Source organism: Schistocerca serialis, chromosome 6, assembly GCF_023864345.2.
Source record: "Schistocerca serialis cubense isolate TAMUIC-IGC-003099 chromosome 6, iqSchSeri2.2, whole genome shotgun sequence".
NCBI lineage: Eukaryota > Metazoa > Arthropoda > Insecta > Orthoptera > Acrididae > Schistocerca > Schistocerca serialis.
The window spans coordinates 235,236,700-235,251,136 of record NC_064643.1 but is presented as its reverse complement, the minus strand read 5'-3'; the positions used below and the strand labels follow the sequence as shown (position 1 = coordinate 235,251,136).

General features: G+C 43.8%; 1 protein-coding gene across 3 annotated transcripts in view; it reads right to left on the bottom strand.

Moving 5' to 3' along the window:
- LOC126484417 (lachesin-like) overlaps positions 1–14,437 on the bottom strand; it is an 871,444-nt gene that overhangs the window by 170,130 nt on the left and 686,877 nt on the right. For all 3 annotated transcript variants that reach the window (XM_050107928.1, XM_050107929.1, XM_050107930.1), the window contains exon 6: positions 8,814–8,911. In XM_050107928.1, the coding sequence (XP_049963885.1) occupies positions 8,814–8,911 (98 nt within the window). The remainder of the gene's footprint in view (positions 1–8,813; positions 8,912–14,437) is intronic.

Sequence of the window (14,437 nt, the reverse complement as noted above, 5' to 3'; positions counted from 1 at the left end):
TGTGGAAACTTTTCAAAATACGATATCTCGTAAACGACTCGGACTAGAATCGTGCAGCAAACAAGAATGACAATCTAATTCACCCTACTCTTAGTTTGTTAATGTCAGTAGGCATGATTCCATTTAAAAAGTGTATGTTTGCACAACAATTCTCCTTATTAGTATTATTACAATCTGTTTATTTATTGACAATACGAGCCCCTGACTACTAATCCATTCTCTGAAAACCGCACATCAATAGAACTTTAGATTTTCGCAATATCTGCGGTGCAAGTTTTAGGTGACTCACCCTGCATGTATATTATATTTCAGTCCATGTTTTTGTTATAGATATATACACACATACACACACACACACACACACACACACACACACAGTTACATTAACAACCAATGTAACTACCAGAATACTGAATTCAAGCATGCAAACATTCATTCATATATGGTGCTTGTACAGTTGCCGGATGTCAGTTTGTGGGATGGAGTTCCATGCCTGTCGCATTTGGTAGGCCAATACAGGGATGGTTAATGCTGTTTCTGGATAATGATGGAGTTGTCCAAGAATGTCTCACATGTGCTAGACTGGAGACAGATCTGGTGATCGAGCAGTCCAAGGCAATATGTCGACAGTCTATAGGGCATGTTGGGTTACAACATCGGTATGAGAGCGAGTGGGCCGGCCGGAGTGGCCGTGCAGTTCGAGGCGCTACAGTCTGGAGCCGAGCGACCACTACGGTCGCAGGTTCGAATCCTGTCTCAGACATGGATGTGTGTGATGTCCTTAGGTTAGTTAGGTCTAATTAGTTCTAAGTTCTAGGCGACTGACGACCTTAGAAGTTAAGTCGCATAGTGCTAAGATCCATTTGAACCATTTTTGCTAGCGAGTGTTATTCTATTGGAAAATACCACCTAGTATGCTGTTCGTGAATGTGGGCACAAGAGGCCAAATTACCAGACTGACGTACAAATTTGCAGTCTGTGTGCATGGGATGTAGATGTGAAGAACAAAGATGTAGAATGTTAATAAATTTTTATTTAATAAGCCGTAACAGTTTTCACATAAAAATTCGGAGGCATTACTTTTCAGCGCGAACTCATATATTAAGAACAAATTTTGAACCGGACGAACACTATAACCATACTCAAAAAAAACGGAAAAATGGTGGTACGTAATTCTCCTAAGTCGACAAATTCTATGAAAGCATCATTTCTCAAGTCTTGCTTCCCTTATCAAGTGCAACGTCAGAATTACTTCTTGGGGCGGAGTGGGGATTGCCTTTACTTTACCTGAATCGATAAGATCGTCGTCTAACAGATCGTCAATTTTCTTTACCGTTCTTGTGCGTGTTGATCATATCAGCAGCTTGGATAAGTCAGTTTTTAAGCTGATAATGGCAGGGTCTCACATTTATCTGCCTATGATAACTTCGTGATTAGCAGATAATTAAAATATGTAGAACAAATAATTGAAGACAGTGGGGTGCAGGTCTTACTCTAAGACCAATTGTCACAACCTAGAAAATCATAGGATCTGCCTCAACCCAGACGTACGTGGCGTAAGTAATAAAGTAGAAGCGTTTCATCAATTTCATGACGATAGTAAACATTGACAGCCGTTTACATTGGAATATGACCCAAACAGTTTCTTATATCTACACTAATTACACTCCTGGAAATTGAAATAAGAACACCGTGAGTTCATTGTCCCAGGAAGGGGAAACTTTATTGACACATTCCTGGGGTCAGATACATCACATGATCACACTGACAGAACCACAGGCACATAGACACAGGCAACAGAGCATGCACAATGTCGGCACTAGTACAGTGTATATCCACCTTTCGCAGCAATGCAGGCTGCTATTCTCCCATGGAGACGATCGTAGAGATGCTGGATGTAGTCCTGTGGAACGGCTTGCCATGCCATTTCCACCTGGCGCCTCAGTTGGACCAGCGTTCGTGCTGGACGTGCAGACCGCGTGAGACGACGCTTCATCCAGTCCCAAACATGCTCAATGGGGGACAGATCCGGAGATCTTGCTGGCCAGGGTAGTTGACTTACACCTTCTAGAGCACGTTGGGTGGCACGGGATGCATGCGGACGTGCATTGTCCTGTTGGAACAGCAAGCTCCCGTGCCGGTCTAGGAATGGTAGAACGATGGGTTCGATGACGGTTTGGATGTACCGTGCACTATTCAGTGTCCCCTCGACGATCACCAGTGGTGTACGGCCAGTGTAGGAGATCGCTCCCCACACCATGATGCCGGGTGTTGGCCCTGTGTGCCTCGGTCGTATGCAGTCCTGATTGTGGCGCTCACCTGCACGGCGCCAAACACGCATACGACCATCATTGGCACCAAGGCAGAAGCGACTCTCATCGCTGAAGACGATACGTCTCCATTCGTCCCTCCATTCACGCCTGTCGCGACACCACTGGAGGCGGGCTGCACGATGTTGGGGCGTGAGCGGAAGACGGCCTAACGGTGTGCGGGACCGTAGCCCAGCTTCATGGAGACGGTTGCGAATGGTCCTCGCCGATACCCCAGGAGCAACAGTGTCCCTAATTTGCTGGGAAGTGGCGGTGCGGTCCCCTACGGCACTGCGTAGGATCCTACGGTCTTGGCGTGCATCCGTGCGTCGCTGCGGTCCGGTCCCAGGTCGACGGGCACGTGCACCTTCCGCCGACCACTGCCGACAACATCAATGTACTGTGGAGACCTCACGCCCCACGTGTTGAGCAATTCGGCGGTACGTCCACCCGGCCTCCCGCATGCCCACTATACGCCCTCGCTCAAAGTCCGTCAACTGCATATACGGTTCACGTCCACGCTGTCGCGGCATGCTACCAGTGTTAAAGACTGCGATGGAGCTCCGTATGCCACGGCAAACTGGCTGACACTGACGGCGGCGGTGCACAAATGCTGCGCAGCTAGCGCCATTCGACGGCCAACACCGCGGTTCCTGGTGTGTCCGCTGTGCCGTGCGTGTGATCATTGCTTGTACAGCCCTCTCGCAGTGTCCGGAGCAAGTATGGTGGGTCTGACACACCGGTGTCAATGTGTTCTTTTTTCCATTTCCAGGAGTGTATTTTCCACCAAATCAACATTTATAGTATATTATGAAAACTACCGCTCTGAGTCATCTAGTAACTGCGAACTCTAGGTAACAAAGAGACAGGCTATAGAGGCAGCTTAAAAAATCACATTTTATTCAGGAATGGATCTTGTGAAGGATGCTGCCTTTTCTGGGGTGAAAGCGTATGTCTACTTTCCGCATTCGAAAAGGACACATTTATATGTCTGAATGTTATCTATGGGTGAACACGCTAACCCCAAATGTGATAACACTCTTCCTGTTTCTATCATTCAGAGTACGTTTATACCCTATTGCTTAAATAAATATGTGAGTATCCCGTGTAAGAGGATCATTTTACCTCATTTTTACATATTTCTGGGTTTACTAATGTTTTACCCTAAGAAAAGTGAATGGTTGCTAGTATCTCTGTATGTAAATTGTCGTCATTCATAGAACAATATAGTGTGGAGTGCTGCTTAGGACCAGTCTTCGGACCAAAGACCCAGATAACAAGAAGTGGGTGCTTGGATTTTATTGAAGAATTTTCGTGATAACAGTGTTTCCTCATCGAGGTTTCTAAGAAGTCTTCTTATAGTATCCTGAGAGGCTGATAATCCCGTGACCCTGGGCGCACCTTTCTGTGCGTATGCTTGTTGTCTCCTGTTACGGATACCTGATATGGATGCCGGAAAGTTTCTCGGGATACTGCGCATGGAGTTACTTATTCTGCCTCTTCCGCAGACAAACTGTTGTTTTCCAGTAAATTTACAGAACATTTCTTGTAAACTGAAGCCTCCCATTGCTTATGGAGACGAACACGGTAAATATTACGAAGAGTTAATCAATAACATGAAGACCACAGTTATGTCACTGTCGTTATCCTTTTCAGGAGGAAAATATCGTATACACAAACATCAAGAAACACATTAGCAGTAAACTGTCTCGTTAACAATATGCAATAAATGAGAAAATTTTAAGTAAGATGAAAATTTCATTGTCCCATCAGCCGTCTCTAAAGAAGTATAAGTGTTGTTTTGTTCCTTCAAGCACATGCTGACATCATATATCAGCTACAGGATACTAATTACTATAAGTTACTCCGACTGTCACATGGCTTGCTGTGTGCTGCCTTTAGGGTATCTCCTGAATATGGGATACATCAAACCACTCCGTAAACTTTAAAGAACAGCCCTGAACCCTGTTGCGTGTAAACTTAAACTAACTTAATTATATTATTCGGGCAAATACGTTGAACAGGTCTTAATTAGCATAACAGCGAACAAGTTGCATAATTAAGCTTATTTGGCTTAGACCTTCTCATCGAAATTGTAGAACCACGTTGAAGTAGTAGAATCTCTTGCTCCCATTATACACCGTATTCATAATTCAACTGAGAGCCACAAAAGGACCTACAATAAAATTCTGACCTCATTAATATCATTCACAGAAACTATTTTGTTCAAATGTGTGCGAAATCTTACGGGACTTAACTGCTAAGGTCATCAGTCCGTAAGCTTACACACTACTTAACCTAAATTATCCTCAGGACAAATCACACACCCAAGCCCGAGGGAGGACTCGAACCTTAGCCGGGACCAGCCGAGAAACTATTTTAATAGTACACATAGACAGTATCACCATGAAGCCTTCAGCGAAATGAAAACTTACTGTCTTATCAAATGGAGTTTCAGTTCTCTTAGAAGATATGGAAGATGAAAAATTAAATCAATCTCATACGAGATATTCTAAGTGGTTAACAATCTTTCCATAAATTAACTATTATATAAGTCACTAATACATCACAGACTTTGAGCGATTCTAGGCGCTACAGTCTCGAACCGCGCGACCGCTATGGTCGCAGGTTCGAATCCTGCCTCCGGCATGGATGTGTGTGATGTCCTTAGGCTAGTTAGGTTTAAGTAGTTCTACGTTCTAGGGGACTGATGACCTCAGAAGTTAAGTCCCATAGTGCTCAGAGCCATTTGAACCATTTGAACCATCAGAAACTGTAAATAGTTTCAGTTCCCTCGTGACATTACTGTCACATCGCGCTAAGCGATCTCGTCTCATTTTCCTGCTGCTATTTTGTTGTTATTTTTATTCTGAGCACTGGACATAATTGCTCTGGAGGAAAACTCTGCGTTTTTCTCGCTGTCAAGGTTCGCTCCCGCTGTCGTCTCAGGTACCTGTTTGTTAGCAGAAAGCCAAGAGTCGAGCCTCCCAACGGAGATGGACAGTTTTCGCGGAAGTGGAGCTGTAGCCAGCACTGTTCTTTTGTGAGGGGAGCTGACGCCCGTCCTTGCTGAGGCAGAGGACACTGTGCCGTTACTGCTGTCCCCAGAGGATAACTGAGCTTGACATTTCCGCATTTTCTGCACAGATATCACAGGACGAATCGCCGCAGCGCCGCCCAGCCAGCATGGGAGAGTTGGATGCTTTCTCTCCAAAAATTCTAGTGTATCTGATAGAATGAGTCGCCTCCACCACTGTGACTGGCATGAAGAAGCCGACCAATCGAGGAAACACAACTCCAAGCCTGTAGGAGCCTCATGTTTGCGAATGTGCATTTTTTATGCCAAGAGTGGGAATCCTCTGCCGCGTACACCTGTTTTTTTTTTCGAGAAATAAGCGATATTCTCGTCCGTCACGTTAGAACAGCATCGAGTCGTCCCTCCTTGTAGAATTGTTTGGAAGATAGAGAACTGAAGAATGAGAACTAAGATTCGTGGCTATTTATCTCCCTGGCACCATCTGGTGCTCATGCACGCATGTTTTGATGATTTTGGCGAAATGTAATGGCCGCAGTCCGTGGTAGCGCGATCCATATTTTGAGCAGCTAGGTACTTACTTGTCCTGATAGGCAGCCTGATCTGTCAATTTCACTTTAATCAGTGATTTGGTCTTATTAACTTTGAATTTGGGAACTCCCCATACAAGGATACCTTGTAGGGTTCCTCCATGCAGTCTTCCATATAATTTGGTACCCCCTCCCACCCCCCCTCCCCTCCCCTGCCAGTGTTAGCATTATTAAATTCAGTCGTGATTTTAGAGAACCTTGCTCTGTTTCGATACGTTGTGAATTGTGTCCATCAGCTGGGCAAACAAAAATTTGTTATAAGTAGACGTGAGCTAAATTTGCAGATCCTTTAATTCTCTTACAAATTTTTTAATAGCTAGGCAATTCACTAATAACAAATATATCCTATTGTATACTGTGATGGTGTTATTGTTGTTAACAGTGGCCATACACACCGATCAGTTGCTCATAATTCAGTGAAGGTAATGAAAATAGAAATCGCTTGTCTTGAATGACTATAAATCTGTTTATTGATGAGGGAGAGTTGTGTCGATTTCCACTAGGATTACAACTTAGCCTTGCGTTGTTTCATGATACTTTGGCTAACAATCCAACAGTGTTAAAACGAAAGAAGCGACAACATTTTTTATAGCAACGATATCTCATAATGCAGGTCCTCCCGATGAAAGACGACAAACAAGGATCTTTTACTCTAAATGGGGTAATATCCAAAAATTTAAAAAAAATGCTTTTCCTTAAGAAAAAGTACCTAATATTTACGCGCACGAAACCATAATTACATAGTGAAATCTCTATTCTTGAAAATAAGTGAATACAAGTATTGATTCTGAATCAGACAACATAGATATGTTGCAAAGGGTAATAAACTGTAACGAACATTACGGTCTAATTTCCCATCGAGCCAAATCAGTAAAGAAATTTCACTCAGCTAGGATGAAGAACGAAAGTAATTTCGGTGGTGGGCTTTTAAAGAAAGGATCTCTGCATTCCGTTAATCGATTTAGGTCAACTATGGAAATCCAGAATGTCGATTTATATAACATAATTGCCCAGTATTCAACACACACACATACACACATACACACACACACACACACACACACATATATATATATATATATATGTAAAGGAATTATTTATCGTTAGTCGTTCCGACCACTGACCATCCTCAAAGATTATGGGCCGCAATCGGTGATAAATTCGACGCGTTTACAGATACCAAAGCTAAGCATGAGTTGGAGCTCAGATATCAGGAACTCTTCGGAGATACTTTATCTATTCGAGTTCATATCCTCTGCAGAAGGCCAGTTGCTAAAAGGTGAAAGCCGAATATATTCATCAAAAAATGTAGTCAGTACAGGAGAAACGCATTCTGTTACTGCAAACTTGAAAGGTGCATCTCATGTCAGAATTGTGGAGTGTCTTTTCCGAATTCATTCATACCGAACGTACATTATGAGCACTAACTGCTGGGCCAGATCGTGCAGTGAAAAACTGCAACTGCATTGTTACCAACAAATAAGATGTAACATAGCCACTACATTCAAACGCATGATGACAGTGAGAGTGTATTGTAAAATGATAATAGTTTTTGGTGTATATATGTATATATATATATATATAATGACATGCCAACAAAATATATGTTAAAGAAAACAAAAAATAACGAATAAACACAGTAACCAAGAGGCGCTATAAACCTAATTAGAAGCGTGTTGACGTAGTTGACTATGGGAACAGGTATCAACTTCCGAATAAATAAGGAAGTTAATAAATTAGTGAAACCATAAATAAATAAATATAAGTAAATAAATATAAAACACTGTTCCAACAAGAAAAGAAAATATACGCCCTGTCCATATAATGATGGACAGCATGTAGACTTTATACAACTGATATCACTAAGCTAGAGTGAAGGTTTGTCATCGATATTTGCAGAACAAAGTATTACGATTGTTATGCACCGTTACTACCGTTGTGGTACATACAGAAATCCATTGCTGTTAGAATACCTGTGAACGAAGGGAAATTACCTTAGCTCCTTGTATGTCACTAAACATGGTTAACTCAGAAGTAACACACGTAACTGCTCTTGTCCCACGGATACCAATATCTAGATTAGAGGGCCCGATAAATAACAATACCATAAGCTAATGAGTTTTTAAATATGAACGACATCTGTAATAACTTTAACCTAATTGTATAAACATGGCGCGATCACTTTGCGTTGCATTATCGTACTTGTAACTTAAAAACCCTATAGACACCGCGACGATTATTCTTCAGATAATTCTCTATATGGAGATTCTCTTTATCAGTTGGTCTCCGTTTATAAGAGGGCTCTGCAATTTAAATTTGACATTGCTATATCAACTGGGTAGGTGCAGTAAAAGTGTATCTCAGTTTTCGCGCTTGGGAACTGTAATTTTTAGTTTCTCTCACGAAAGAAACTAAAAGCTCTGAATAAATAAATTTCATTATTATTCATACCGTACGGAACAGTACGTTATAAAAACTGTCTTGTAACAATTATTCTGAAGGTAGTAATTCCAACATATATTTCAGGGTGAAAACGGAAGTTTGGCTCGTTAGTAGTAGACAACTAATGTCTGTGAACACAAGGAAGATTCATCAGCAATATGGAATTCTACCATTTTCTTACAGTATGTGTTCACAGATTCTATAAACTTTTAAAGCATTTTTAAAGGATATATTTATGAAACACTCTTAGGGGAAAGAGCAAAAGCATTCGTCAATACGTAAAGGCATTCGGAACAAGGAATCAGTAAGAAATTTTGTAAACCAATTGTGACACTTATGATGCAGGAATCATGAGAAAGTATCCATGAGTCCAGCAATTGATATGTGGTCTACTTAAGACAAAACACAAAACAGTAACACTAATAGTGTCATACAAACCTCCGGCTGCGGTTCTCCGTGGACGATGCAGACGAGCTGAGCTTCGTAGCCCTCACCAGAGTGAACCCAACTGCGCTCTACCTCGATCTCAGGTGGATCTGCAAAGCAACGGGTACACATTAATGCGCGAATAGATGCGTATGTGTCCTCACTGTGGGCTATTCATCATTCACGTTTTATAAGTACCAAATAACTGGAAACTTTTAGTCCCCATATCAAGAGAGAATGGTTTGGTGCGTAAATGTTAGACGGCCAATCCAAACGTTCCGAGTTCACAATCCTCACATGCAGGAAGTTTTTTTATTCCCATCACTTATCACTTCCTACACCTGTGGCAGCAGTCTATACATGTGGTTCGATTCCATCTATAACTTGCTATGTAAGTCAGTTTATAGGTATGAAGAAGTCAAGGCATATCGTTGCCTTCAGCCGAACTTTGAACTGACTTACCTAAATAGTTACAGGCAGACCCACGATTTAACGTGGAATACGTACCACAGTGCAACTCGGCATTCTTCATATCAACAAACATTACCAGATGTGAAGAAACTGATAAGTGACAGATAAAAATCCTAGGACTGACCAGTATGGAACCCGATACCTTTGGATTTGCAGTCTGCCACTACATCAGTGAGCTACTGATCGGAGAAATTAAATGCTTTAAGCGAATGTATTTTAGACAGGTTCCGTTTCGTTTTAATAGACGTACATTTTGTACCTGAGAAAAGTGTTCTGAAGTTTAAACTTCATAAGGCGTCAGAGACCGTTAATAACTAGAACCATTTCGTGACCCTTGCGCGCAAGCCAGCGCGCCGTTACTTTGCAACAGAGAGGTTTTCCAGCCACCGAATTTCAACACAAGGACCTGTCGAGTAAACCGCCGAAGACTTTCACATCGTTCTGCACACAGACGCCTGCTCAGAAATTCGTGTCGTCCTCGCATCCAACATACCCGTGGTAGTGAGGAGCGTCCAAGTGGAAAGAGGCGTGGGCATAGTTGGTTCAAATGGCTCTGAGCACTATGGGACTTAACTGCTGAGGTCATCAGTCCCCTAGAACTTAGAACTACTTAAACCTAACTAACCTATGGACATCTCACACATCCATGCCCGAGGCAGGATTCGAACCTGCGACCGTGGCGGTCGCGCAGCTCCAGACTGTAGCGCCTAGAACCGCTCGGCCACTCTGGCCGGCCTGGGCATAGTATTCCTCGTCTCAGACCGTGTCTTCTCAGTATTCTGATGCACAACGTGCACCACGAATATTCCTACATTTATGTAGCAACCATTGTGTCTAGAAAGTATTATGTTGTCGATGAGATTGGAAGAGGAAGGGTAGGAGGAGGATGAGAAAGAGGAATGAGTGTTTTTTTGTCTGCATTGGGGGGGGGGGGGGGGGGGAGGGACAGGCGGAGGAGGGGGGAAAAGAGAGAGACAGACAGACAGACAGGTACTGTATTCGTTTATTAAAAAAAAACGAGCTTTGCCGTAGTAAAGGCCCACCTGGCGGCGATATAGCGGAGACTGGTTAATCCAACATTATAAGTGGGAGATTATATGACACTTAATACAGTTCAAAATATGTTCAAATGTGTGTGAAATCTTATGGGACTTAACTGCTAAGGTCAACAGTCCCTAAGCTTACACACTGTTTAACCTAAATTATCCGAAGGACAAACACATACACACCCATGCCCGAGGGAGAACTCGAACCTCCGCCAGGACCAGCCGCACAGTCCATGACTGTAGCGCCCCAGACCGCTCGGCTAACCCCGCGCGGCGCTTAATACAGTTCATTGTGGTTAACTGAACTGGGAGGCCTCGTTTGTCCTGCAGTTGCTGCGTCTGAATAATGACTGGAACCCCAGTTTGTCGTTGTTAAAGAGTTTATTGACCGGCCAGGTTCCCAGTGTTCACCACAATTTATTTGAAGGCTGCGTCAAATGCCGTGATTAGAAAAATCTATAAAAATTTCTTCGTATTTTGTTATTTTCCTTGTCTTCTCATGTTGACCCCATAGACAGGCTAGAAACTGTAATTTTTCGGTGTGTCGCATGTGACAGATGGAGTGTGCTGTGTGGACGACTGTCCACGTGCTGGCAGATCTCGTGCAGACAAAGAGTGGCTTAGTGGGATCCCCTGTTGGTAATGAAACACGTATGTTGTGTGGCGGCGATGGCGAGGCATTGCAGAGTCTCTGACCAGAGAGCTATTTGTCATTCCTAGTCTGCGCTTGACCGCGCGAGTGTTGCGAGCAGTAGTCTGTGGGTAGTCTGTCAGCAGTGCAGTTGTCTGTTGCACTCTGTCGGTAGCAGTAGTCGAGTTCAGTTGCGAATGGCAGTCTGTTAGCACTAGTAGTCGAGTACGGTCGCGAGCGGGACGCAGTCGCAGGCGTCGATATGGGTCTCTGGTCAAGATGCTGAATTAGGTATATTGTTAATTAAGGTAACCAAGCTGCATTGCGCACATCAGATAATGTAAAGTTTATTTATTGTAATTAATTTTCAACAAGTGCCCCAATAATAATTTTGATTTCAAAGCAAATTTTAATAAAAGGACCATTTAATTGAACGAACGATCTCGTTCCATTTCCTTTAAAGAAAAGTTTGAGTTAAATTTCAAAAAAAAAAAAAATAATAATACTTGCAATGCATTTCCTCCAAGCCGCGGCCAACAATAAGAGCAGAACTTTGACATGCAGTTATACTGAGGTAAGAAATTAATTCTGATTTTTGCAAAAAAATGGTTCAAATGGCTCTGAGCACTATGGGACTTAACAGCTGTGGTCATCAGTCCCCTAGAACTTAGAACTACTTAAACCTAACCAACCTAAGGACATCACACACATCCATGCCCGAGGCAGGATTCGAACCTGCGACCGTAGCAGTCGCGCGGTTCCGGACTGCGCGCCTAGAACCGCGAGACCACCGCGGCCGGCTGATTTTTGCACAGGGCCAAAGACTGACATTTCGGTCTAACTGAGTTTTCATTGTCACAGAAGTTTCATTAGCATTGAATTATCTTTCATTATTTTTGTGAGAGCTTACACCTGGGTCAGATTGTGATTTTCACATTTTTATTGTCATTGTCAGTAGAATTCATTGCTAGGGAGGTTACGCTTGGCTCTGGCTCTCATTTATTATTTATTAAGTCTTACAAATTTCTGTGGGGAGGTTACAGTAATAAATGTAAGCACTGGCATGCGTCCTACAATCAAGGGGAGCCCCCTAACATCTTGGTGAAAATCGATGGACTGGAATCATATTAATTAAATTTTGCGACTACGTCCTTCGCTGAGAAAAAACATAGTATAAGTATATATCTGTTACTGAACAATTACAGCGCCGTGGTTGTTGCTGTTGTGGCTAAATGGCTTGGTGCGGTTCTGTTAATCACGCTTAGTATTAATTTACTACTTTTTTAGAAGTCTGCGCTCGTTCGACAAAGAATCCTTTGCTCCGCAGTGTCTGGTCAACTGTTCTGCTTGTTTTTCGTCGGCAGGTATGGTCCTGTTAACAACCTTGACCCACGTGCTGCGGACTTAACGGTGAGAAAAAACACACGCTGGAGCATTTTGTCACACAACGTTCCAGCGATACTGCGAAAATTTCGACTCGAGGGCGTTACTGACTGGGTTGCCTCTGACTGCGCCATTTTCTTTGCAGTCTTCTCTCTCTGGGATTTAGGGAGCTTCCTAGTACGTAGCTCTTTTGCATGTATCATATTGTTATTGCATGTAGCGAATTGTAAATGGATTTTATGTGGTCAATGTGCACTATTTCGGATGATTGCCTGTATTTTGTCGAACAAGAGCGCTGTCGGACTGGTTTTGGATGTTTACGTATTATGAGAGCAGCGCACATGTAACGATGCACGTCCGAAACAACACGCACTGCGGCGACTACAGCCGCTGTGAATTACATAAAATGCATTCGCAGTTGGGTCTAGCTCTGAGTCGTGCACAGATAGGCAAAACGATTACGGCGACCACTCGTGTAAATTGGTAAATCCGTGTTCGATTCCCGGCCTTGCGCAAATTTCCCATATACAGCTGATGGTTGTTCATATTCGCAACTGCGAATACATTTCATGTACCTTTGAAATCGATTAGGCCGAAGCCTCCTTCCGCTGATTTCAGTTGTATATGTGGTGTATACAACCTTAAATATTTCTCCACGCCACAATAGCTAGGAGACCGCTTGTACTACAGCTTGTCGCAATTCTTTGGGCGGTTTGAGAATTTTACCCCTAAATCACGGTTTTGATAGCAAATACACTACTAGAAAAAAATTAGTACACCGGGAAATATGACGTCGATTTTGATCAGATGATGACATACGCCATCTGGAGGATAGTAGATGTTCGTGTGACTAGGGCCTCCCGTCGGGTAGACCGTTCGCCTGGTGCAAGTCTTTCGATTTAACGCCACTTCGGTGACTTGCGCGTCGATGGGGATGAAATGATGATGATGGGGACAACACAACACCCAGTTGCTAGGCGGATAAAATCTCCGACCCACCTGGGAATCGAATCCGGGCCCTCAGGATTGACATTCTGGCGCGCTGACCACTCGGCTACGGGGGGCGCATCCAGGTATCGTAGTGGCATAGCTACCTGAGCGTCATCTGTGTCTGTCTTTCAATAGGGAATGGTCACAGCCACGAAGCTCGGTGTGGTGGTGCATACGTGTGAAGCAAGCAGCAAATATGTCACGGAGACACACTCCTGTTTCCTACAGAGGACTGAGCCAGTTTAAAGAGGTCATATTGTGGTCTTGCGAGTGTCGGGATGGTCCTTTCGGAGAACTGCTACGCAAGATGGACATTCTCACACCCGTACACGACGTTCTACACGTCCACGCAGCACTGACGCTCGCCAGGGTCGTCGTATTGTAAAGGCAGAAGTGGCAGACCGTGCAGCTGCCACAGCACAGGTAAAAGGGCTTATGAGCCAAGATGTCTCAACACGAACTGTTCCGAATCGGTTATTAGCAGTGGGACTACTCGTACGCACAAATCTATCTCCGTCTTGCATTCACGCCACAGCATTGACGAGTACGGCTCGACTGGTGCCGTCAGAGGACCGCTTGGGACATGGAATGAAGCGCCGTGGTCTTCAGCGATGAAATCAGATTCTGCCTGCACGCGAGTAATGGTCGTTAGTCCGTACAACGTAGATGTAGTGAGCGCTGCCTCGTAGAGTGCATTCATCCAAGAGGTACTAACCCCACCGCAGGCCTGGGGTGGGATAAGCTACACCTCTCGTTCACCTTTCGCTTTTCTTCAGGGGCGCTAACCAGCGCTCGGTATGTGTAGAATGTTGGACCCGTTCTTCTGCCGATCTTGCAACAGGAAGGCGAGGTTCCAACGCTCGGTCACACATTGAAACCTAACACGCTCTGTAAGACGTGCAGCAACTTCCCTGGCCAGTATGATCTCCACACTTGTCTGCAATCGAGCTAGTGTGTGATATGATAGGAAGAGAAGTGACTCAATTGGCTCGTTATCCAACCACTCTTACAGAACTACGTGAACAGCTCGAACAGGCGTGGCGTAACGTATCCCAGAACAGTATCCGGCATCTGTAAGATCGACTGCATCTCAGAGTCAGTGCCTCAATTGCCGC